The sequence below is a fragment of the Apium graveolens genome, chromosome 3 (assembly GCF_009905375.1).
Source record: "Apium graveolens cultivar Ventura chromosome 3, ASM990537v1, whole genome shotgun sequence".
In the NCBI taxonomy this organism is placed as follows: Eukaryota; Viridiplantae; Streptophyta; class Magnoliopsida; order Apiales; family Apiaceae; genus Apium; species Apium graveolens.
In genome coordinates, this window is record NC_133649.1 from 30341659 (window position 1) to 30365313 (window position 23655).

At 32.7% G+C, this 23655-nt stretch overlaps 1 protein-coding gene and 1 pseudogene across 1 annotated transcript; one reads left to right on the top strand and one right to left on the bottom strand.

Moving 5' to 3' along the window:
- LOC141714053 (receptor-like cytoplasmic kinase 176) overlaps positions 1-12753 on the top strand; it is a 96698-nt pseudogene extending 83945 nt beyond the window's left edge.
- Positions 12754-14519: 1766 nt separating this feature from the next.
- On the bottom strand, positions 14520-15512 carry LOC141710645 (metalloendoproteinase 3-MMP-like). The gene has a single exon (XM_074513199.1). It carries the CDS (start codon positions 15503-15505, stop codon positions 14582-14584), a length of 924 nt encoding a protein of 307 aa, XP_074369300.1. The 5' UTR covers positions 15506-15512; the 3' UTR covers positions 14520-14581.
- Positions 15513-23655: the final 8143 nt, after the last annotated feature.

Genomic DNA, 23655 nt, shown 5'->3' on the forward strand with positions numbered 1-23655 from the left:
ATTTTCTTCAGATTAAATCCTTGTAATTAATGATACTCTGACGAGATCTCTGTCACTTGATTAAATCCACACTCTTGATTTATATCACTGAGGCATGATCAATTTCTTGAACTTCTTCCAGTGAATTAATTCCTCAAGTCTGTAGATGAACCTTGTTTCTGAATCCTTTGACAGATATTACTCTGTGAGATCTCTTTTGACGGTAGATCCACTATTTACTTATTGCATTCTTATTTGAGTTGAGTTGAATCCTCGAATATACAAATAAGCTATGACATATGACTTACATTCTTGATTGTTAATTTCAAATGACGAAGGATGGAACACCATTTTGTTTAGGATCTATAAACCTTTATCTGAAATATGGAACCACAACTGCTGAAACTTTCATTAACCTAAAATAAAACATCCCAGAATTTCAAAATGTTAACATATCTTATGCTTGTAGCTTTTAACTTTCTGTTAATGAATTTGTATCTCTAGAACATTGCACACTCATGATAGTTATGTTTTTAAATATTTATGGCAGCCGTGATTTTAAAGTCTCAGCAAAATGCATCATTGTCGAAATCCTAGGAAAAAGTGTAAGAAATCATTTATTAATTTCTAGCTTTAAATTAGGGGCCAAACATAAAAATTTAGTTAGATTTTGATGTTATGAATAACTTCAACTTAATAAACTACATGGTTGGTAATCATTTGGATGGCTTAACTTAAATTCACCAATCTCGCTCTTGTCATCACAAATTTAGATAGTAAAAATAATGTGAAGTCAGGATCTGTAGTATATACTCCGTGGTTCACCACCTTATTAATTCCCCCCATAATGCTTCAAACGAGTTTGTTAATTTTCTTTGACCCCATCTTCCATAAGGCATCCTACCTAGTATAAAAGAAGGAATCAGATGTGATAGATGTTGTTGTCTATGACTTGAGCAAAGATAGTTAAAATAATCGGACAGGAAAGAAAGTCATGATTCAGTCTTGAACTAATGTGGTTCTTATAAATTTTAAGGAGATGAAAGACAACTATAAATTTCTTAATGAGATTGAGGACGAAATCAGTGACATTCAATACCTTAAATTCCTCACTAGTGATACAGAGGTTATATCAAAGCAATAGGCATTCAAGCTACCTGTCTATGTAAAGCTTTTTCAGAATGAGTTCACGACTCAAGCATGGGACTTCTACGTTGATCCATATGTGGAACTAAACCTATTTGTTGTTGGTTATGTAGTTAATGGAACTGAATCTGTATTCAACACTACAAACACACGTTATTTTCTTAAAAAGAGCAATGAACAAGAGAAATGAAATATTTTTGCTAAATGTGTTAATGTGTACAAATGAACATATTTCAAGGGCTATGTTATAAGAATCAATAAGGAAATTACTTATTTACCCTCAGCCGATACAATAAAAAAGTTTCTGAACGGAAAAAGTGTCGGGATGTACAAAAGCCATACTTCAGTGGCACAGAGATACATTTTTGTACTTTGAGAGATCCAGTGTACTTTTTGTGAAACTTTAAGGGTCAAAGTGTGATAAACCCTTAAATAGAAAAAATAATGTATTGATTATTAACTGATAAATAAAATAATTTTATGAAATTAGATTTGTGAATAATGAGAGAGCGACTTATTGAAGTAAACATATTTAATGAAATAATGGTTTTTTAAACTTTTTGATTTATTATATGTCCACATCTATTATATATATAAAAGAGTAAGTAGGGGGTATATTGAGACATTTTATTTCTTATAAAATTACTAATTTACTCCTCATAGTTATATATACTAATGACTTTTCATTTAATATACATGTATTAACTACAAATAATTTAATATTAAATGTTTATTTATTACTATTTCATCATTTAATATTAACAATTTATAACTATGTTTAAAGATTATATTTATCTTTATATAACTTTTACACTAAACATAATTATGACACAATATTTGAATTTTTTTATTTTGAGTGAATATATTAAATAAAAAGAATATTTTTAGGGGAAAAATATATTTTTGTTCACGAATAGTATAAATTATCTTTAAGTTGAGTGGTAGGAAGGACTATCCTAAAAATAAACATAAGAAAAGATCCTCGCGAAATTTTTAAAAATAAATGCAATATAATGTTGAAAGGTTTAAAATTATTTATATATAAAAATATCAAATATATAAGAAAAATAGTTCAACAAACTCTGGGATCATTAGTTTCACAAGACATATTTGTCGGAGATCATTCATCTCACAATACATACTTCAGTCTTGATCAATAATCCTGTAATATATTTATCGCACATTCCACAAAAAATACATCATATATTTTTAAAAAAATAGCAATACATTCGTATTTTGAACAAGCTCGTGCGGAAAATAGTTCAACAAACTTACAATACATATTTAGGTCAAGATCAATAATCATGTAACTTATTTATCGCACATTATGCCAAAACTATATCATCTATTTTTTTAAATATAGCAATTTATTCGTATTTAGAACAAGTCTGTGCCCTACACGGGCTATTGAGGTAGTTATTTTATAATTTAAGAATGACCAAAATGAGATAAGAAATACCAAAAGGACTATTTTAGAAAGCCGATGCGAAGCGTGGCTTAGTAAACTAGTTACAAAAAAGAGAATTGTTTATCTACACATAAGAGATATATGAAACTAGTATTTTTTATTGCCTGTAACATATGATCTCTTTTAATACAAAAGGCCCCTTATATAGAAGTTCTATATTTTTTCAACATTTTTGATACAATATTTAAAATAATAGTACACTGATTTAATTTTGTGGCCTTCATACATCACCCTTTTAACATCGGTTGAAAAAAATCACCAATGTAAAAAATAATTTTTCCATCGGTTATTTTCAAAGCGATGTTAAATATATGTTTTTACATCAGTATTTTGAAAAACTGTTATCTAAATATATTTTTTCAAAAATAAAAAAAAGTCATTTCAAAAGATCTTGTGAGAGGACTGCCAAAATTAGTATTTGCTCCTGATGACCTTTGTGATTCATGTCAAAAGGCAAAACAAAGAAAATCTTCTTTCAAAAGCAAAACTGAGTCATCAATTCTTGAGCCTTATCACCTACTGCATGTTGATCTATTTGGTCTAGTCAATGTCATGTATATTGCAAAGAAGAAATATGCTATGGTTATAGTGGATGAGTTCACAAGGTACACTTGGATGTACTTCTTGCACAAGAAGAATGAAACTGCATCTACTCTAACTGATCATGTCAGACAGTTGGATAAGTTGGTCAAAGATTCTGTTAAAATTATAAGAAGTGATAATGGCACTGAGTTCAAAAATTCAATCATGGAAGAGTTCTGCAAAGAGCATGGAATCAAATAGGAATTTTCTGCACCTGGAATTCCACAGCAAAATGGAGTTGTAGAAAGAAAGAACAGGACTCTCATTGAAGCTGCATGAACTATGCTTGATGAAGCAAAGCTACCAACCTACTTTTGGGCTGAAGCTGTGCAGACTGCTAGTTTTACACAGAATGCAACACTCATAAACAAGCATGGAAAAACACCATATGAGATGGTGAAGAAAAAGAAGCCAAATCTGAAATACTTTCATGTATTTGGTTGCAAGTGTTTTGTTCTTAAGACTCATCCTGAACAACTGTCAAAATTGGATCTAAAAGCTGATGAATGAATTTTTGTTGGATATCCACTTTCCACAAAAGCCTTCAGAGTCTACAATTTAAGAACAAGGGTTGTCATGGAATCTATCAATGCATCTTTTGATGATAAGAAGATTATTGGACTTGAAGATTTCAATGATTACGATCAGCTGAGATTTGAAAATGAAGACTTAAATTCTGATTCTGTAAATTCTGATGACTTAATCTCTGATCCTGTAAGTACTGATGTCATTGAATCTGTGGTAACAACTCAAAAGGAAAATGCACATGTCCAGGGGGAGCAAGATGAAGATCCTACCACATCTCAAGACTCTCAAGAAGCATCAGAACCTGTCACTAACTCTTCAAGTTCTGATTCATCTAGTTCTGATGAGCCAAATTGTGATAATTCTGGAAACTCTGATACTTCAAATCCTGAAGGATCCAAGTCAAATTCTGAAGTCTCAGAGAGCATAACTATAGGGGAAGCATCAGAAAATGCTGATGGAGACAACCTAGATCATGGGGGAGGATCCAGTTCTAGAAGTCAACTTCAATCTGTAAGGAAGTGAACCAAATCACATACACCTGACTTAATTATTGGAGATCCTGAAGCAGTTGTCAAAACTAGAACTGCAACATCAAATGAATGTCTCTATCATTCTTTTCTATCTCAGACTGAACCAAAGAAAGTGGAAGAAGCTCTTCAAGATGCTGATTGGTTCAAGCAATGCAGGAAGAGTTAAATAAATTTGAAAGAAATAAAGTTTGGACCCTAGTGCCAAGACCAAAGAAATAAAACTGACAGTGATGGTATAATTACAAGAAACAAAGCAAGGCTGGTTGCTAAGGGTTACTCTCAACATGAGGGTATTGATTATGATGAAACATTTGCTCAAAAAAAGTTTAAAGTCTTTCAAATGGATGTGAAAAGTGCTTTTCTTAATGGAGAATTGGAAGAAGAGGTCTATGTTGAACAACCTGCAGGCTTTGTAGATTCAAAGTCATGTCTACAGGTTTGACAAAGCACTTTGTGGCCTTAAGCAAGCTCCTAGAGCATGGTATGAGACTTTAGCTCAATTTCTTATGGAAAGTGGATTTCACAGAGGTACAATTGATAAAACACCGTTCTACCTCAACCATGGAAAGGACATACTTTTGGTACAGATATATGTTGATGATATCATATTTTGTTCTACAAATGCCAAACTCTGTGAGAGGTTTACAAAGCTAATGCAGTCAAGATATCAAATAAGTATGATGGGAGAACTCAGCTATTTTCTGGGACTTCAACTCAAGCAAAATGAATAAGGTACTTTTATTTCTCAATCCAAGTACACCAGAAATTTACTGAAGAAATTTGGAATGCAAGATTGTTCAACTGCATCCACTCCCATGGCCACTGCAACCAAGGTAGATAAAGGTACTGGTTCATCAGTAGATATTACTAACTACAGAGGTATGATTGGCTCTTTACTCTATTTAACTACAAGTAGACTTGATATCATGTATGCTACTTGTCTTTGTGCAAGATTCCAGGCTGATCCAAGAGAACCTCACTTAATAGCTGTGAAAAGAATTTTCAATTACCTTAAGGTTACAACTGATCTGGGATTGTGGTATCCTAGAGAATCAGATTTTAAGCTAATAGGTTACTCAGATGCAGATTTTGCAGGATGCAAAATAGACAGGAAAAGCACTAGTGGAAGCTGCCAATTTCTTGGAGGCAGATTGGTTTCTTGGTTTAGCAAGAAACAGAAGTGAATTTCCACATCAACTGCAGAAGCATAATATATTGCTGCAGGAAGCTGTTGTGCACAGATTCTTTGGATGAAGAATCAGTTACTGGATTATGGATTAGAATTTTCTAAAATCCCCATTTACTGTGATAATTAAAGTACTATTGCTATGACAGGTAATCCAGTTCAACACTCAATGACAAAGCACATCAGCATTATGTACCATTTCATAAGAGAACATGTGATGGAAGATACAGTGGAATTGTATTTTGTTTCAACAGATCAACAACTAGCAGATATGTTCACAAAACCACTATGTGAAGCTACTTTTACAAGACTGGTAAATGAAATTGGAATGGTTTCAGTTTTTCTCTGAATCTGCTTAGTTTTTGTACTCATGCATCAGACTTTATGATTAGTGTTTATATATTGTTTTACTTTCATATAATCTGTGATTAAATTGAAATTCATTAAATGCTGATTATTATCTGAGGTAGATCTTTATACTCTGATAGTGTTTTGAATGTTCTGTGACTATTCAATCCAATGAGGATAACTGTGTTAGATGCCGACCTAGTAGTTTTTAACATACTTGAAATCCCATGTTTGAATTAGTTGTTTATGTGAAAACTCATTAACACAAGCAAATTCTGATATTGAGCTTAGTCAAGTTTACTTTTTATATTTTATTACTAAGTCATAAACTAGATTCTTGCTTCTTATTTGTCAAATTCTGATGTCAGTAAATCTTAAGCATGAACTAAATGCTGATAAGCCTCACTTATCAAAAGAAAAAAAAAAGAAAAGAAAAGAAAATAAAAGTCAGGTACTCATTTGAGATCTAGAGTAAATATGTGAAAGGGAAGACCCAAGTGCATTGCTGGTATTAAGTAATATGCATTAGAAAGGAAAATAAATTTTTCTTAGTGACTTTTCACAATCTCTGATTATAGGAGAAATATTCTGATAACATCATAAATTCAGATAAGCAGTTGTGACTCACTTACACTGAGAAGCCACTCAAAAAAGGAATTTCAAAAGATGCATAAAATGAGCACAAACAGTTGAGCTGGACACTTGCATAAATTTTTTCTATAGTAGACTTCATGATTGATGATATATTTTAAGCACTTTTCTTAGTTATGCCTTATTTCTAAGATGTACTGAAGTTTATCAGACTTTAATCTTTATCTGATATTCTGCTAAATGCACATATTTTTACTTCATATGAATGCTGAAAATTACTGTGGTTATTAAGTTGTTTCTGACAAATAGTTAAGTGTCATTTGCATAAATTCTGAAAACAAGTTCTGATGAAAGTTCTGATGATTAAACTCTGAAGAATCGAGTTAGTACTTGTATTAAGAATCACAGAAAAAGATATTCACTTTTTGAGTACAGAAGCCATATTCTGATGAATATTAAAATTTGATATAAGTTAAAGTTCTGATATTAAATCCCGATGGAATCTCTGATGCTAACGTGGAATTATTCTTTACTTGAATTATTTGTGGTAAATACTGAACGGTCATATTTAATCAGAATATTTAGGTGAGATAAAAATAGTCATAATCATTAAGGGTTAGTGGTAAACGTGTTTGTCTTGAAAAACTGCATGTGTACAGTAATTGTTACTTATTTCCAGTGCCCATTAACTCCTGATTTTACTTTTTACTGACTGTTATTATTAGACATCGGTCTAGGGAGACGAGGTATCATTATTTCTACTCTTAATCGTTAAATAGTCCCGAGTCCCTTGGTATTTCGATGGCTATTTAAACCGATAATTCATGTCAGCCAAATCATCTTCCATTTTCTCACAAACTCACTCTCTCTATTAATTCTCATCATTTTTTTTCTTCATAAACAAAATGGGTCTTTTCAACTTGTTCATGAACTATGAAAATTTTGACTAGCAACAGGAGTGGCATGTCACCGCATTTCCTGAAGAGATCTGGAACTCTGTTCCACAAGAGGTTCACACATACCTCTTGTTCTTTTCGATGGAATATCAGCTCTATCTTGATTGATTGGAAGAAGAAAGGAGAGAGGCTCTCCTTCAGCAAGAACGGATCATCCGTCTTGCAGTGCTCTTTGTCAGCAGTAGGAGGAACTAGTCGATAGGTTTTCTTCTAGGACTAAGGATGTTGATGTTAACCATCTTAGACTAGGACTATCTTGTAATTTTTGCATGTAATCTATGAATTTCATAAAATGTACTCGTTTGATATATTAATAAAATTTCCTTTAATTGCAAGATTTAGTCTCTGTTTATCTCGTATTATGTGAATGTGAATGTTATCATTGAAACCTATTAATCTTTACTTCATTCACTTAAACTGTATTTCTTGATGAATGTTTTGATTAAAGTTGTAGTTACTAATAATTTGTTCTGATTTGACAAACAAATGTTGAATTTGAATCGACATCTCCTAAGTTACATTTCATTTGAAGCACAGGTTCATGCATCAGAACCTGTGACAGTTGGAGCTGAGAATTTTAATTCTCAGAAAGAAACTGCAACTCAAAGTTCTGATACTTTGAAGAGCAAATCTGTAAGTTCTGAAGCTGCTAAAGCAACTCCTTCACTGGAAAGGAGACTAGAGAAAATGAGGGTAGAAAGGTACAAGGCCAAGCCTATATCTGAGGATTCAACTGAAGCTGAGGAAGGGGATCAGGAATCTCTGATCTCATCAGAACCTGTGGTAATTGAATCTCCGCCATTCCCTACTCAAGCTCAGGATACTGTGTCAACACATCCTGTCTCTCCTATTAAAGCTACAGATGATGCTGAAGAACAAGCTACAACTTCTGAAATAGATATTCATAATCTGAATATACCAACTGTTCTTTATTTGGAAACTCCATCCACAGCAGCTCAGCAATCTCTAACTCATTCTCCAATTTTAAATGCTAAGATACCATCTACACCGATTACACCAGCTCTGGAGATAAATTCTGATGCTCAAAATTTAGATAATGTTATTCCTGAATCTCGAGTAGCATCACACACTCTTGTGCTGTCAGAATATAATGAGTCTTCCTCAAGTTCTGAAGACAGTGTTTCTGTTGAGACTCCAGTTCCCATTCTGGGCAAGGAAGCATTGGTAAAGAAATTTGTTGAACAGGATGCACCTATGGTATCCTTGGGAGGATACTCACAGAGGTTTGGAGTGGACCAAGAAGTGAAATGATACTGATTTCATTCCAAGCTCAACGTTCTGACAGAGCATATTGCTAAAGCTGATGAGTTGCTCACATATGCTGATTTAAAGACACAACTCAAGATCACTGCTCTATCTACCAAACATCTTCAAGGTCTACATTCTTCTACTCATGATAAGGTTGATACACTAAAGGAAAAGGCTGATAAGCTTAATCTACAGATCAAGCTTGACAAGAACATATATATCAGACCTACTCTTGAGAAAATTGAAGCCATTGAGAAGATTCAAGAGAAGCAACAGGCCCAAATTGATGAGGTCCTGGCTAACCAAGCTTCTCAGAAAGCTCAATTGGATGAGATCCAATCTTCAGTTGAACTTCTTCTCTCTCTCTCTCTTACTTCCTGATGATGCCAAAAAGGGGGAGAAGGTAGTTAAGTCCAAATGCTCACCTACTGAAATACTGAAGAAGAAGGATGATAAAGGTGATGACCAGGGAAACTCTGATAAGAGCAGAGGTCAAGGAAAAGTTCAAGGAAAATCTTCACAGAAAGTAATTTCTGATGTTAGAAAATCTTCTACACAGAACAAGTCAAGTTCTGATAAACAAAGTCTGATGTCAAGTTCTGATATTCTAATTCAGTCAGGATCTAAAGACTCTCAGAAGTTTTTACAAACTCTGAAGCTAAAAGGGAAGCAGACTACTGTTTATTACAAAGATCCTAAAATCCAGACACTTGATGAGGAGATAGCTAGAAGATTATTTCTGAAACAAAATTTAGGAATGGATTTGGAAACTCTCAAGGAGGAAGAAGCTAGATTTGCAGCTGAGAAGACAAATCTTAAGTCTAAAGCTTCTGATGCAAAGAAACCTCCAAAGCCTAAGTAAAAAGGCATTGTGATCAGGGAAAAGTCAAATTCTGAGACTTTAAAGTCCAAGACTAGACCACAAACTGAGATTGATCCTAAGTCAAAAGGAAAAGAAAAGTTTGGTGAACCTTTAAATATTGAGAAAAAGATAAGTTCTTCCGTTCCAGTCTATCAAACTACAATGCATGATGATGATTTGATAGAAGATGAAACTATTCGAATTCTGAAAAGAAGAAAGTTAATTGAAGAATCTAAAACAACCTTTGACACTGCTCAAGTTGTTCAGAATGAAGAACAACAAGTTACAGAAGAAACAACAAATTCTGATCAAGTTGATTTGAAAAAGATGACAATTGCTGATAAGAAAAAGCTGTTATGGAAGAAAAATCCAATCTTATGATTAATCAACACGCAACATTTGGGTTGAGAGCCAAGCAACCTAGAGATAGAGCTGAATTAGGTTCTGACGAAGAGAAGATACAAACAGGAGTAGAAGTTACTCTAAGAGATCCTTTCATGTTGACAGACAAACCATATGACCAAATCAAATAAAAGCACCTTGACAAAGTGCTGTATGCTCAAATTATGATAGATGCTCATGATAAGGATAATCTAAAGGAGAAATTGATCTTATTTCTCAATGATGGACTAACTTACAGACTAGCTGATACTGATGTGCTAAAGAAGTCTGTTAGAGAGCTTCAACATATTCACTATTTTCTGGAAGTAAAATCTGATGTTACAAGAAGATGGTCATAATACATTTTGAAGGCTATATGAGATCTACTTAGAATCTCTGGTACAAAGACTTCTCAGTATATACCAATGATTACTGAAGGTGATGGAAGAGAAATTCCTATGCTGAAGAACTCTGCTAAAGTGGAAGTTATTCTGAAAGGAAGATGCTTATGTTATAATGAAAACTCTTCAGATCCTAGAGTTATCAGAATTGGTGATGGACTTGAAAGAACATCAATTCAAGCTCTCAGAACAACAATTTATCAAATTTGTGACAGTAAAGATGAAGAATTGATGCAGGTCAAAGCACAGTTAGTTGAAGTTCTGAGAAAAACTGAAGATAAGCTGGTAAAAGATTTTGTTAAGAATTATTATGGATTCAGATTGATCCAGTAATGTTGGTAAAGCTACAAGGATTGTAAGTTGTAGTTAATAGTCTTATTAAACTCTCATTACATTTGAATTTAAATATTTTTGACATCATCAAATCTATTAACTTGTATATTTTTGCACAATTTATAAGTTGGGGGAGATTGTTAGATATATTTGAGATTTCATGTCTAATATATTTCATGTTTAGTTTTCAGATCTTAGCAAACAGGAAATATTAGTACTTACTGGAATCAGTACTTATTGGAAGTCATAACTTAAGGATATCAGAACTTAGGTTATCAGAAGATAAATATCAGAAGATAGATATCAGAACTTAAGTACGGGAGGACTTACAGTTAATGAAGGAAGCTGATTTACAGGATAGAAGATCGAGACTAATACAAACGAAGATATGCATGGAAAGAGTTAGAAGATAAGAAGACTTGTATAAGATATCTGATTGATATATTTTAGGAGACATAATTATATTCTATATAAATTAGAAGTTATCTTGTAACTGTCTACAATATAAACACAAACATATGTTTACACTAAATGTGTTATCATTATCGAGAAGATCATACATTGTAACCTAGCAGCTCTCGTGATATTTATTCATCACTAAGAGAGAACAGTTCCATTGTAACAGAGTTTATTATATTGAATATAGCTGTTTACTGTTATTTGTGTTTGAAATCGATTTGATTGTATTAAACACTGTATTCAACCCCCTTCTACAGTGTTGTGTGACCTAACACTTTTATATCTTCATAATTTTTTCTATGAATAAGATTGAATTAATGTTGCTTGAATTATTGATAATCATTTATAAGTGTTGGTCATTCTGGCAGAAGTGAATTATTTGGGCCAGCAATAATCCTCACCTTGTAAAACTGAGTAGATATTGCTTGGAGGATGAACATCGCCTTTTGGTGTATGAATTCATGGAAGCTTTAAAAATTATTTATTGAGGAATAAGTTTTCTTTTTGTTGCTAAACTGTTCAGGAGTGAGTTCTTATTTCCTTATAGCTTCTACTGAAATTATAACAGGGCTACAATGCAAAACTTTTTGACTTTGGACTGGCCAAGGATGGGCCAACAGGTGATAAAAGCCACAGTTTCCACCAGGGTTATGGGTACTTACGGATATGCAGCCCTTGAATATCTGGCCACTTATACGATATGGTTCTCTAACTCTTCCAGGTTTTTAATTTTTGTTTCTTGTTCTCCTATCTGGATTTCTAGAAATAATTTGTGTATCTAGTTATTGTGCAGAAAGTTAGAAACTTTTATTTAAATTGAACCTATTTAAAAATGGTAGTTTATTTTTTTTAAAAAAAATTTATTGAAGTTGGTTTCTTTTTTTGTTTTTTACTTCTGCCTGGTGTTAGATTTTTCAAATTTGCACATGTCTCTATAGACCATTGCAGGATCATTTATAATTTAAGATAATTTTTTGAATGAATGAATTACTTTTTTTCTTCAAATCTTATGTTCTCACCTATTTTCATGGTGAAGAAAGGGAGTTTCTAATAGAGTAGCAGAAGTACTCAACCGAGCTTGATTACCTTCAGGATTTTCATGCTCGCTTAATTTGATTATTTTTAGTATCCCGATAATATATCACCTTTCTTTTAATAGTTCCTATTTAGCTCGGAACTAGATGTGCTTTAAATAAAAATGATTGTGGAATTATGTCTCTCTTTCCCGAAAATAAGATTTTGCGTATATAGTGATTGACCATTTATTTTCTTTGAATGTGTGTATATGTTTTAGGTCATTTGACTTCTAGAAGTGACGTGTACAATTTTCGTGTGGTTCTTCTCGAGGTTATATTTGGATGGAAAATAATTGACAAGAATAGGACACCCGGAGACCACGATCTGGTGGAGTGGGAAAAACCTTACCTTGGAAACGAACGCAAAGTCGTCTTTCGCATTATTGACAGTTGTCTTCGGGGACAATATTCTTTGGATGTAGTGCATAAGGCTACTAACCTGGCATTTCAATGCATATTGACAGAACCAAAGTATAGGCCACGCGTGGATGGAGTGGTTAAAGAATTTAAGCATTTTCAAAATTCCAAGGAAACAGGAAACACTCATAGAAATCAATACAGCCAACCAATACATCATAGACGAAGTGCTCGTGATGTTACAGATGTAAAAACTATTGCATATCCACGATCATTGACGTTTTCCCTTTATACCAAGTAAATTAACATTGCCTAATTAACTCTTTCTCTTCCTACTAAAACTATTGTAAAGCTATGATTTTGTTGTCTAAGAATATAAATCTGTTATGTATGCTCTTTGTAGCGATATTATTTCTGAGTTTAACTCACAAGTATCAATAGATGATCACTTTATGATGTCTTTTTTCTGTTTTTTATACAAGAAGTAGAAAAAGTGGTTAAATAATATACAAAAGACATATGTGATGGGGATGCCAATATAAGAGCATCACATGATTGTGGTTCAAGGCAAGCATGAGTACAAGGTTCCCTGCTTCGGTATATACTAGCTGCAATAGCCTTAATAATGTAGAAGTTTTGAAAATCATGTTTTTGATTTTGTTATTGTGCACTAAAATCCTTTGGATTGGTTTGGTAATGATAACTAATGTTTTGGTTATTTAAATATGACGGTGTTGGTTGATTTTTATTTTTGACATTTTTGTATATGAAGATCATGTAAATATTCAACCATAGTTTATATATATAACTGTAAAAAATATCTAAAATACCTATTTAAATCACAAACTTTCTAAAAAATCAATGTAAAACGATAATTTTCTAGACCCACGAAGAAATCAGTTTTAAAATAACCAGACATCAGTTTACAAAAAATGTCTATAAACTAGACATCGTTTAAAACCGATGTCTGTGTACATATTATACATCAGTGTTTTCAAGGAGCTGATGTCTAGGTTGATATTTTTAAACAGTTCTGGACCGATTGAAAAATGAAGGAAACCGATATTTGGAATTACATTTCACCCGATTTTGGACCGATGTGAAAAAATTAATTTTCTCTACACCCGCGTAGACATCGGTTTTGAAGGAAATTAACATCAGTCAAAAACTGATGTCTATTGACCATCTAGTAGTGTATGCTATCTCGAGTTATACGAGGAATATTCACGGTACACGAGTCATACTAGGAATAAGATTTTCAACGCCTTGCTCCGATGGACCTTGATCTCGATCTCATGTGCGCCATTTGAGACAGGATATCGGGGAATTTTTCGGATATGGAACAATGATAGGGAATTAATATATAAATATTTCGAGGATGTGCCAGGCCAGAGATTAGTGTCTTCCCCAGGCCAGAGATTAGTGTCTTCCCGACCTGATCCCGACTCCGAACTCTATTTTAAGTGAAAATGATACTATTAAATATATTTAACTTCATATAGTAGTAATGTTTTTGAAACAAATAATATTTAATTTTTAATCCACTATTTATTTAAAGTTTACTCATTGTGATGTAAATTAATAATTATTTTATTTTTTGTTTATTAAAATTATAATAATATCAAATTTTAAATTAGTATTAAAATTTTAAATATTAAATTTATCGTGGTCAGTTGTATTAAAAATATTATTCAAAATTTAATTTTGTTATTAAATTGTTTCTAGTAATAATAATAACAAGAGGATTTCTCGACTCCGTTCAAGATCGTGTGCGAAAACTACATTCTACGAATTTGAAATGATACACGAGAATGTGGGAGTAAAATAATAACTATTCTAAAATGTGGTGAAGGGTTAATTTTGGGGTTGAATTTTGAAGGGGGAGTCTCCACCACTAAATGAGAGATACTATTCACCGGTCATGCGTAATTGCTAAGTGCCAACCATGCATGCTTCTTATAATAAAATATTAACCATAAAATTCTTTATTTTAATTATGTATAAAACACATCCTTAAATACATACATACATACATAAAAATACAATAATTTATTCAATAAAGCAATAGTAAATAATGGAAAAGGGAATACACAAAGCTCTCAACATCCGAGGAATAACCGAGAGGCCGTCTAAATGTTATATAATGCTTTGATTCCCTGAACATCATCAGCATGTAAATCTTTGACAGCTCCTAAAGGAATAGTTGGGAACATAATGGCATCTTGAACCTGGCTATGATCCAGTCCAAGAAGGTGTCCAATTTCATGCAAAGCAACAGTCTCTAAATCAGCATAGTTAGGAATAGCTCCTATAGACCACGATTCTTCCGAATCACAATGAAGCCTTCCGTCTGTTGGTGCAAAAGCATGAGCTAGAACATTTCCCGGACCATCAAAAGGGTTATCATCCCCATGGTCACCGCTTTCAAAACCAATCTTGATATCAGAGCTTTCTTTATCCTGAGTTTCTGAAAAAGTAAAATATTGTGTATTCGAAGCCCATTTGTCGAATGCTCTAACGAAAGGCGGTATAGAATCTTGGTGGGTTGTGGCGAGATCGAACCAGTAAGTAAGATGAGTCTTACCAGCTGGCCATCTTAGGGAGCCTTGGAAAAAACTATAATGAGAGACTGTATGGAATTCTTTACGACCGCGGTGATGATGTGCTTTTCTGTTTGTTTGCATGCTATTAGTTCCATTTATTACGTCGGGCACTCCGCACCGTGGCATCACCATCTTTGATAATGTTTCAGAATCTAGAGTTCCTGTAACATTGAGATTATAGTTGGCCTGGTACGTCTTCATGGCGGCCTCAAGAAAATCATCAAAATCGTCGTCGTCATCGTGTGCTTTAGAAGAATGATAATTTAGGTATCCGAATTTGTTAAGATATTGTTTTAGCTCATGAAGACCTTCAAGGTGATCTCCTTTTTGGCATCCCTTAAGATGCTTTAGAGATTGGAAAGATAGTGGCTTTTCGGAGTTGGATGGAAGAAGAAAGAGCAGGAAGAGGAGTGAGATGCATGAAATGATCAGCTGAAAATATTGTGCCATTGTATGTTTGGAAAGATAGAAGGAGATACCAAACTAGCTACCAGCAACATCCATATATATATAGGGACAGAATTGCATGCTATTAATTTAATGCTTTAATATTATAATAATTTCGTTAATCTTAATTAAAGTTAATATAATACCAACTACTGTAAATAACATAAAAGGAAAGTGTTTACGCAGATGCATGTCAACTTCTCCGCGTGTACAAAGCGAAGACTTAACTTGTTCAAGCTGAAGAACACATATGTACATGCATGTAATTGTTCTATTTACTACAGTGGTGGCATTATAAAAAATAGGTTCAGAAAAGATTAATTGTATTTTAGCCCACATACAAGGTAAAGACTAATTCAAATCAAAGAGATAATCTTATTCAACAATGTTATCCCAGACAAATATTTAATAATTTCTTCCGGTAAAATTAAGGAAAAGATTTTATAAGCAGTGTGATATAATTGTAATACTTATAACAATAGTGGTAATATTTATATGAAAATTTTGGGGAAAAAGATTGGTTTTTTAGGGGAAACACAAGGCCAGGACTTCTACCTGTTCAAAGTAAAAACCCATTCAACAATAGATGCCCAATATATCAATACAATTCTGTGTGGAAATTAGGGATGGCATTAGAGGTTTGTTTTCTTTGCATAACTGTAATTTTAACGGAGTAGCTAGTGGCAATTAATAATGATGTAAAAAAGTAATTAATAAGTGTAAAAATTATCATTTTGTATATGTACAGTTATTGAAACATAAAATTTTGTAATCAACAATTTTCATGATTAATGTTTCTGGATTTTTTTCATGACTGTCAGGGTTGAGTCTTGTAATCTGTTAGATTTTTATTAAGAAATGAAAATTGATAAAAAAATAAACTAATTTTTTTAAAAACAAAACATAATTTAATTATCACATGTCTTATATATATACACACAAGTCAGTATCTCTTTATATATTATGTACATCTTACAAAACACACCTACAAACGTAACCATAACCATATTCAGTAAAATTTGATCTATAATTTCAAAAACTGCATTATTAGGTAATTATTAAAAACTATTTTAACAACCTAATCAACATAAATTTGAACCATAATTTAAATAATTTTTAATTATTATTTCCAACACTCTCTCTTAATTCAAAATTTTTAAATTTCTTCTTGACAAGTAATATACTTATCATCACCACAAAATAACTTTTTAACCACTGATGTACTTATCATCACCGTTCTAGAGCATTTATCTCCACAATTTCTTGAAAAAATACTTGTATTTATTCAAGAAATAGGTTCGGTTTTGATGGAAAACATAAATTCAAGAAATAGTGAATTCTTAAAAGAGCACCTGTCTCCCTAATTTGCACTTCTCTCTCTATTTTTAATTTCATACTGATGCATTTTTCACTAACTTTTGTTTTTCTAATTACTATTTATATAACAGAAGAGAAGAATGCATAGGGATTGACCCATGTTATGTGACATGCCACACTTTGGTCCTAGAAAGCAAAATAGGGTAGAAACTTAAACTATACAATCTAGATAAGCCAAGTATAAAAGTCGTTAATGCAATCTAATTTGTTCAACCATTTCGAAGAAGAAAGTCTAGTCTTGGAATTCACAAGAATTCCATCCAACAATTTGTCCGCACTAAGAACGCCATTGTTATGACGTCTAGCATTCACTTCCCTCCAAATATGATAACTAAAAATTTGCATAACCAGAAGGGCCAAACTCTGATGAGATTGAGGTATAATACCACCCCAAGAGTGAAGTGTCTGCAAGTAGCAGTTCTCCGGGTTAGGAAGATAGAGTCTGGCAGCAATCTTGTTGAGAATTGACCAACTGTACGGACAATTGTTGAACAAGTGATCACATGTTTCATGTTTCTGCACCATTGATACAGAGGTAGCATTGAGGGATCAAGTCTATGCCAAAAGAGACTAATCTGTGAAGAGTACTAATTCAACCAAGGCATATCAACCATTGATGATGGGCGTATCTATTCACCTTAAGCCTATGCCAGACAAGATGGTGCCAATGAATTTCTGGAAGCCAAAATCTCATAGCATCCCAAATGTGCCAAGCTTTGATCCTATTAAGAGAAGTACCATTCCATCAAAATTCAAATACTATCATTATAGCCAAGATTAAAGGTAGGCACTACAAGAAAAACGGGTAAATACGACCGGTTAAAAATCGGTTGTATTTAGTTAAATACGACCGAAAACGGTCGTATTTAACTAATTACGACCGGTTTTGGGACCGGTCGCATTCGGTCGAGTCATATTTAGTAACCGGTCGAATTTAGTATACGGAGCGGCTAAATTCGACCGCTTAAATTCAACCGAAAGCGGTCGAATTTGTTTTTCACCAAAAATTTAAAAATCCCGCCAAAAATTTGAATTTTTTGAAAAAAATTGAAAAGTCCGCCTAAAATATAAATTCAACCGTATATGGTTCAAAATATTATTTCTAAACTCGACCGAATGCGGTCAAATTAACGAGCACCAGTTTTTTTAAAAAAATACTCGCCGGAAAATTCTCAGATTCCGGTGAGTTTAAAAAAATCCATTTTCCGATCAAAATGACAAATATTCCGGTCAAACTCGGAAATTTAAAACTCGATATTGAAAATCAAAGCAGTTCATAATTTAGCAAATCGATCAATCCGCAAAGCCAATCTAATCAATTTATAACATAACAATACATTACAAAACTAATTTAAGCTGTTTTACAATCGGAGCAATCGGAGTGCGTCCGCGTATTGTATGCAATCTAAGAACTGACGAAGCCACTACTGATGGTGTTGGTGGCGTGTTGCGAGTGGTTTTCTCCGACGCCGGCCAATTCTCGTTCGTCGACGACGACATCTCCACCACTTACAAAAACATAATTCAATCACAATTCACAAGAATCCACACACAAATAAATCAAATCGCGGAGAAAAACCGGTGAACAAAGCGTAAAGGCGGCACCTTTAATCGTTTTCCGGTGGGGAGAGATGATGAGGAAGGAGAGGAGAGCGGGTGCTTCGATGATGACAAGCGGCATCGTGTTTCGACCATTTTTGTTTGATGAGAAACACGCGGATGTGTGTGTTAAAATATAGATATAGAAATGTGTATATGTATAGATGAGAGAGAGAGAGAGTAAGAAGGGGGAAACAGGGGAGGGGCGGGGAGGGGCGGGGTGGGGCGGGAGGGGGTGATGGACTGATGGGTGGGAGGGGGGGGTTAAGTTAGAAAATATTGTTTTTTAGTTTTTGTATAATATGTAATACCATGTTGGATTATTTTTAGTGCTTAAATTTCACACGTTAGATCTAAATCACTTGGATCGTTGACTTGGCCGGGCTAAATACGACCGCAGTGAGTTGAATTTAGGAGTGTCAATTTATAAAATCAGTTCATATATTACGTATTTTCTGTTATGAAAATTAAAATCCGGATAATTTATGTAAAAAATATTGTTATTTGCTAAACTTTTTTTTTGAAATATTATAATATTATGATTTATTTTTACAACTCATTATTTTAATAAAAAGAAATGAAATCATGATTTTGATCGATTTTAAAAAAATTTTAAAAAAATTCGAAACATCTATATTACACTAACACTTATAAGAAGTATTGGTCAAACTAATAGTTGACTGTTAAAATATCAAACCAATATATTTATTTTTTTTCTAAAAATTTCATCGTATCATTAAAATATATAGATCTTGACATCCTTACGGTTGGATCATTCATAAACATTTTGTAAAAAATCAAAACATCGGTATGAGACTAAATACTAGTTAGAAGTACTGGTCAAACTACTAGTTGACTGTTAAAATACCAAACCAATTACATTTATTTTTTTCTAAAAATTTTATCATATCATTAAAATATATAAATCTTGACATCTTTACGGTTGGATCAATCATAAACATTTTGAAAAAAAATTGAAACAATCGTACGAGACTAAACACTCATAAGAAGTACTGGTCAAACTACTAGTTGACTTTTAAAATAGCAAACCAAATACATTTATTTTTTTCTAAAATTTTTGTCACAATACTAAAATATATAGATCTTGACATCCTTATGGTTGGGTCATTCATAAACATTTTGTAAAAAATCGAAACATCGGTATGAGACTAAACATTAGTAAGAAGTATTGGTCAAACTACTAGTTGATTGTTAAAATAGCAAACCAAATATATTTATTTTTTTCTAAAATTTTTATCATATCACTAAAATATATAGATCTTGACATCCTTATGGTTGGATCATTCATAAAAATTTTGTAAAAAATCGAAACATCGGTATGAGACTAAACACTAGTAAGAAGTATTGGTCAAACTACTAGTTGACTGTTAAAATATCAAACCAATATATTTATTTTTTTTCTAAAAATTTTATCGTATCATTAAAATATATAGATCTTGACATCCTTACGGTTGGATCATTCAGAAACATTTTGTAAAAAATCGAAACATCGGTATGAGACTAAATACTAGTAAGAAGTACTGGTCAAACTACTAGTTGACTGTTAAAATACCAAACCAAATACATTTATTTTTTTCTAAAATTTTTATCATATCATTAAAATATATAAATCTTGACATCTTTACAGTTGGATCAATCATAAACATTTTGAAAAAAATCGAAACAACCGTACCAGACTAAACACTAGTAAGAAGTACTGGTCAAACTACTAGTTGACTTTTAAAATAACATAAAAGGAAAGTGTTTACGCAGATGCATGTCAACTTCTCCGCGTGTACAAAGCGAAGACTTAACTTGTTCAAGCTGAAGAACACATATGTACATGCATGTAATTGTTCTATTTACTACAGTGGTGGCATTATAAAAAATAGGTTCAGAAAAGATTAATTGTATTTTAGCCCACATACAAGGTAAAGACTAATTCAAATCAAAGAGATAATCTTATTCAACAATGTTATCCCAGACAAATATTTAATAATTTCTTCCGGTAAAATTAAGGAAAAGATTTTATAAGCAGTGTGATATAATTGTAATACTTATAACAATAGTGGTAATATTTATATGAAAATTTTGGGGAAAAAGATTGGTTTTTTAGGAAAAACACAAGGCCAGGACTTCTACCTGTTCAAAGTAAAAACCGATTCAACAATAGATGCCCAATATATCAATACAATTCTGTGTGGAAATTAGGGATGGCATTAGAGGTTTGTTTTCTTAGCATAACTGTAATTTTATCGGAGTAGCTAGTGGCAATTAATTAGCAAAGATGTAAAAAAATTAATTAATAAGATGTAGAAATTATCATTGTATATATATATGTACGGGTATTCAAGCATAAAATTTTGTAATAAAAAATTTTCATGAATAATGTTTCTATATTTTTTTCTTGATCGATTGTCAGTGTTAGATTTTAATGAAGAAATGAAAATTGATAGAAAATAAATTAAAATTTTTCTCATAATTTTATTATCACATGTCATATATATTACTTATGTGCCTCTTTATCTCCACAATTTCTTGAAAAAATACTTGTATTTATTCAAGAAATAGGTTCGGTTTTGATGGAAAACATAAATTCAAGAAATAGTGAATTCTTAAAAGAGCACCTCTCTCCCTAATTTGCACTTCTCTCTCTATTTTTAATTTCATACTGATGCATTTTTCACTAACTTTTTTTCTTCTAATTACTATTTATATAACAGAAGAGAAGAATGCATAGGGATTGACCCATGTTATGTGACATGCCACACTTTGGTCATAGAAAGCAAAATAGGGTCGAAACTTAAACTATACAATCTAGATAAGCCAAGTATAAAAGTCGTTAATGCAATCTAATTTGTTCAACCATTTCGAAGAAGAAAGTCTAGTCTTGGAATTCACAAGAATTCCATCCAACAATTTGTCCGCACTAAGAACGCCATTGTTATGACGTCTAACATTCACTTCCCTCCAAATATGATAACTAAAAATTTGCATAACCAGAAGGGCCAAACTATGATGAGATTGAGGTATAATACCACCCCAAGAGTGAAGTGTCTGCAAGTAGCAGTTCTCCGGGTTAGGAAGATAGAGTCTGGCAGCAATCTTGTTGAGAATTGACCAACTGTACGGACAATTGTTGAACAAGTGATCACATGTTTCTGCACCACTGATACAGAGGTAGCATCGAGGGATCAAGTCTATGCCAAAAGAGACTAATCTGTGAAGAGTACTAATTCAACCAAGGCATATCAACCATTGATAATGGGCGTATCTATTCACCTCAAGCCTATGCCAGACAAGATGGTGCCAATGAATTTCTGGAAGCCAAAATCTCATAGCATCCCAAATGTGCCAAGCTTTGATCCTATTAAGAGAAGTACCATTCCATCAAAATTCAAATACTATCATTATAGCCAAGATTAAAGGTAGGCACTACAAGAAAAACAGCTAAATACGACCGGTTTAAAATCGGTTGTATTTAGTTAAATACGACCGAAAACGGTCGTATTTAACTAATTCCGACCGGTTTTGGGACCGGTCGCATTCGGTCGAGTCATATTTAGTAACCAGTCGAATTTAGTATACGGAGCGGCTAAATTCGACCGCTTAAATTCGACCGAAAGCGGTCGAATTTGTTTTTCACCAAAAATTTAAAAATCCTGCCTAAAATTTTGAATTTTTTGAAAAAAATTGAAAAGTCCGCCTAAAATATAAATTCAACCGTATATGGTTCAAAATATTATTTCTAAACTCGACCGAATGCGGTCAAATTAACGAGCACCAGTTTTTTTAAAAAAATACTCGCCGGAAAATTCTCAGATTCCGGTGAGTTTAAAAAAATCCATTTTCCGATCAAAATGATAAATATTCCGGTCAAACTCGGAAATTTAAAACTCGATATTGAAAATCAAATCAGTTCATAATTTAGCAAATCGATCAATCCGCAAAGCCAATCTAATCAATTTATAACATAACAATACATTACAAAACTAATTTAAGCTGTTTTACAATCGGAGCAATCGGAGTGCGTCCGCGTATTGTATGCAATCTAAGAACTGAAGAAGCCACTACCGATGGTGTTGGTGGCGTGTTGCGAGTGGTTTTCTCTGACGCCGGCCAATTCTCGTTCGTCGACGACGACATCTCCACCACTTACAAAAACATAATTCAATCACAATTCACAAGAATCCACACACAAATAAATCAAATCGCGGAGAAAAACCGGTGAACAAAGCGTAAAGGCGGCACCTTTAATCGTTTTCCGGTGGGAGAGATGATGAGGAAGGAGAGGAGAGCGGGTGCTTCGATGATGACAAGCGGCGTCGTGTTTCGACCATTTTTGTTTGATGAGAAACACGCGGATGTGTGTGTTAAAATATAGATATAGAAATGTGTATATGTATAGATGAGAGAGAGAGAGAGAGTAAGAAGGGGGAAACAGGGGAGGGGCGGGGTGGGGCGGGAGGGGGTGATGGACTGATGGGTGGGAGGGGGGGTTAAGTTAGAAAATATTGTTTTTTAGTTTTTGTATAAAATATAATACAAATTGTTGGATTATTTTTAGTGCTTAAATTTGACACTTTAGATCTAAATCACTTGGATCGTTGACTTGGCTGGGCTAAATACGACCGCAGTGAGTTGAATTTAGGAGTGTCAATTTATAAAATCAGTTCATATATTACGTATTTTCTGTTATGAAAATTAAAATCCGGATAATTTATGTAAAAAATATTGTTATTTGCTAAACTTTTTTTTTGAAATATTATAATATTATGATTTATTTTTACAACTCATTATTTTAATAAAAAGAAATGAAATCATGATTTTGATCGATTTTAAAAAAATTTAAAAAAAATTCGAAACATCGATATTACACTAACACTTATAAGAAGTATTGGTCAAACTAATAGTTGACTGTTAAAATATCAAACCAATATATTTATTTTTTTTCTAAAAATTTCATCGTATCATTAAAATATATAGATCTTGACATCCTTACGGTTGGATCATTCATAAACATTTTGTAAAAAATCAAAACATCGGTATGAGACTAAATACTAGTAAAAAGTACTGGTCAAACTACTAGTTGACTGTTAAAATACCAAACCAGTTACATTTATTTTTTTCTAAAAATTTTATCATATCATTAAAATATATAAATCTTGACATCTTTA

Bases quoted from the DNA above. Each gene is read 5' to 3' on its own strand.
- LOC141710645 (XM_074513199.1), bottom strand. From the start codon at position 15,505: ATGGCACAATATTTTCAGCTGATCATTTCATGCATCTCACTCCTCTTC.